The sequence below is a fragment of the Vigna unguiculata genome, chromosome 11, assembly GCF_004118075.2.
Source record: "Vigna unguiculata cultivar IT97K-499-35 chromosome 11, ASM411807v1, whole genome shotgun sequence".
Lineage (NCBI taxonomy): Eukaryota > Viridiplantae > Streptophyta > Magnoliopsida > Fabales > Fabaceae > Vigna > Vigna unguiculata.
The window spans coordinates 34,753,053-34,754,894 of NC_040289.1; the positions used below are offsets into that span (position 1 = coordinate 34,753,053).

The 1,842-nt window shown below is 26.5% G+C and overlaps 1 protein-coding gene across 1 annotated transcript; it reads left to right on the plus strand.

The window, feature by feature from the left end:
• The first annotated feature begins 329 nt into the window (after positions 1-329).
• LOC114168276 lies at positions 330-1,205 on the plus strand. Its single transcript, XM_028053030.1, has 2 exons — positions 330-606; positions 1,048-1,205. The coding sequence occupies exons 1-2, from the start codon at positions 360-362 to the stop codon at positions 1,113-1,115; spliced, it is 315 nt and encodes a 104-aa protein (XP_027908831.1). The 5' UTR covers positions 330-359; the 3' UTR covers positions 1,116-1,205.
• Positions 1,206-1,842: the final 637 nt, after the last annotated feature.

The following is a 1,842-nucleotide window of genomic DNA, read 5'->3' on the forward strand; positions in this document are numbered from 1 at the left end:
AACACACGTAAGACTTGACGCATGATTCTAATAGTCAAAGTGAAACTGATCAAATTTAAAAATAAAAATAAACTTAGTGGACCTAAGTCTGTTTTTTAGTCATAATTTATAAATTCATTTACGTACACATCAAGTTGATGTGGCCCTTAATTTTGAAATGCTTTACATAAAAAATTAATGAAAAGTTTAAGTAAAACCGACCAAAAACTTTATTTTGAAAGGCTTTAACACGCAATTTTCATGATAATTTAAAGTTAATAACTTTACAAACAATATTATGTGCCTATAAATTGATATTGATTTTCCTCAAAACGTCACAGCAAGAACTTCTAACAAAATTTTGAGCAAGGGTGAGTTATATGGGAAAAAACATAATGAAGAGTAATAGAGTTGCAATTTTGATGGTGATTATGTTGGTTTTTGTACAAATTTTCCAAAATGAGGCAAAATTTCCATGTCCCATAATATGTGGTCTTGAGTGTTTGCTTTCACCTGAACCCTATGGTCTGTGTTGGATTAAGTGTGTTGTAAAATGTGCAATACCTACCGATTCTCTCGATTGTGTTAAAAGTTGTGGCGTCAACAAGTCCATCACCATTGAAATCGGTATTTATTCTCTAAATCATGTTCATATTTCTTTTAAAAAACATTCATATTTCTTTTAAAAAAATTATATTACAACGTATTTGGTTCAGTGTTGGAAAATTGATTCCAGAAACAAAAATTACTTGTTTCTCATCAACATGAAAATTTTTACTTTTTACATTGATTTTGAAAACCAAACACATACTGATTCTTTATTAGAAAATCAATTCTACATCTATTTGACAATGAACCAAACATACATTTAATGTAAATTATTGATTCTTTTAAGAGTAAAGACATTGATATATTAATCAATAGTTCACACTAAACATGTCAGAGAGTAAATGATGAAAATAAAAAAATGAGAGTCATAAAATATAATTCGTTTCTGTAATCTTTTATGGTTTATAATTAAACTAATTATGTTTTTACATCTTTTCCGACAATGATCTTATGTTTCAGATGCTGGTGGTAATGTGACTAACGTGGTTGATTCTTGCTTGCAAAAGTGTCCCAAGTTGCAGAATTAATATTTGTAAGACCATTTCAAGAGCAAGATTAGAATGTATCTCTTTGATAATTTCAATAAAAAAATATGAAAAAAGAGTTTTATATTTTTATTAGGTATGGTCAAATTTAATCTGAACAACTTTTGTTATTTCATGAATTTGTCATGAAATTGATTCTCTATATTCGACCAGAATTTCTAGTCTAGTGTAGGGTTTTTTTCACATACAAATCACTTTCGATAAACGAAGAGCCTCTCTTGAATGAATCTTAACTATGTTCAACAATTATCGTTCAGATTATTTAACTAATATAAAGAAGATTCTTGTAAGACTCTTACTAATATGTCGTTCTTCACTGAACAACTCAGTGTAATCTCCAAAGATAATATTCAAATTGAAGTAGTAATTCAGAAAAATAAAAATATTCTCAATTGAGAATCAAATTTTAAATAAGAAAATAGCACTCAACTAATTGAGAAATAATTTACACCAATAAAACGATCATAAGAAAAATTCCCAGAACAGAAGTTTGTTCAAACTAAATACTTAATAAATACAATAAACAACATTTTCAACGTTTGTATAAATAAAGTTAATAACGTTAACTGATACATATATATTAAATATTTATTAAATACTTATTAAATTTAATATTAAAGTACATTGAATACTTTTTTCCACTATAAACAATGGTATTGGACAAATTTTTTAGATGACAAATAATCATGAATATTTAACAAATATCTTG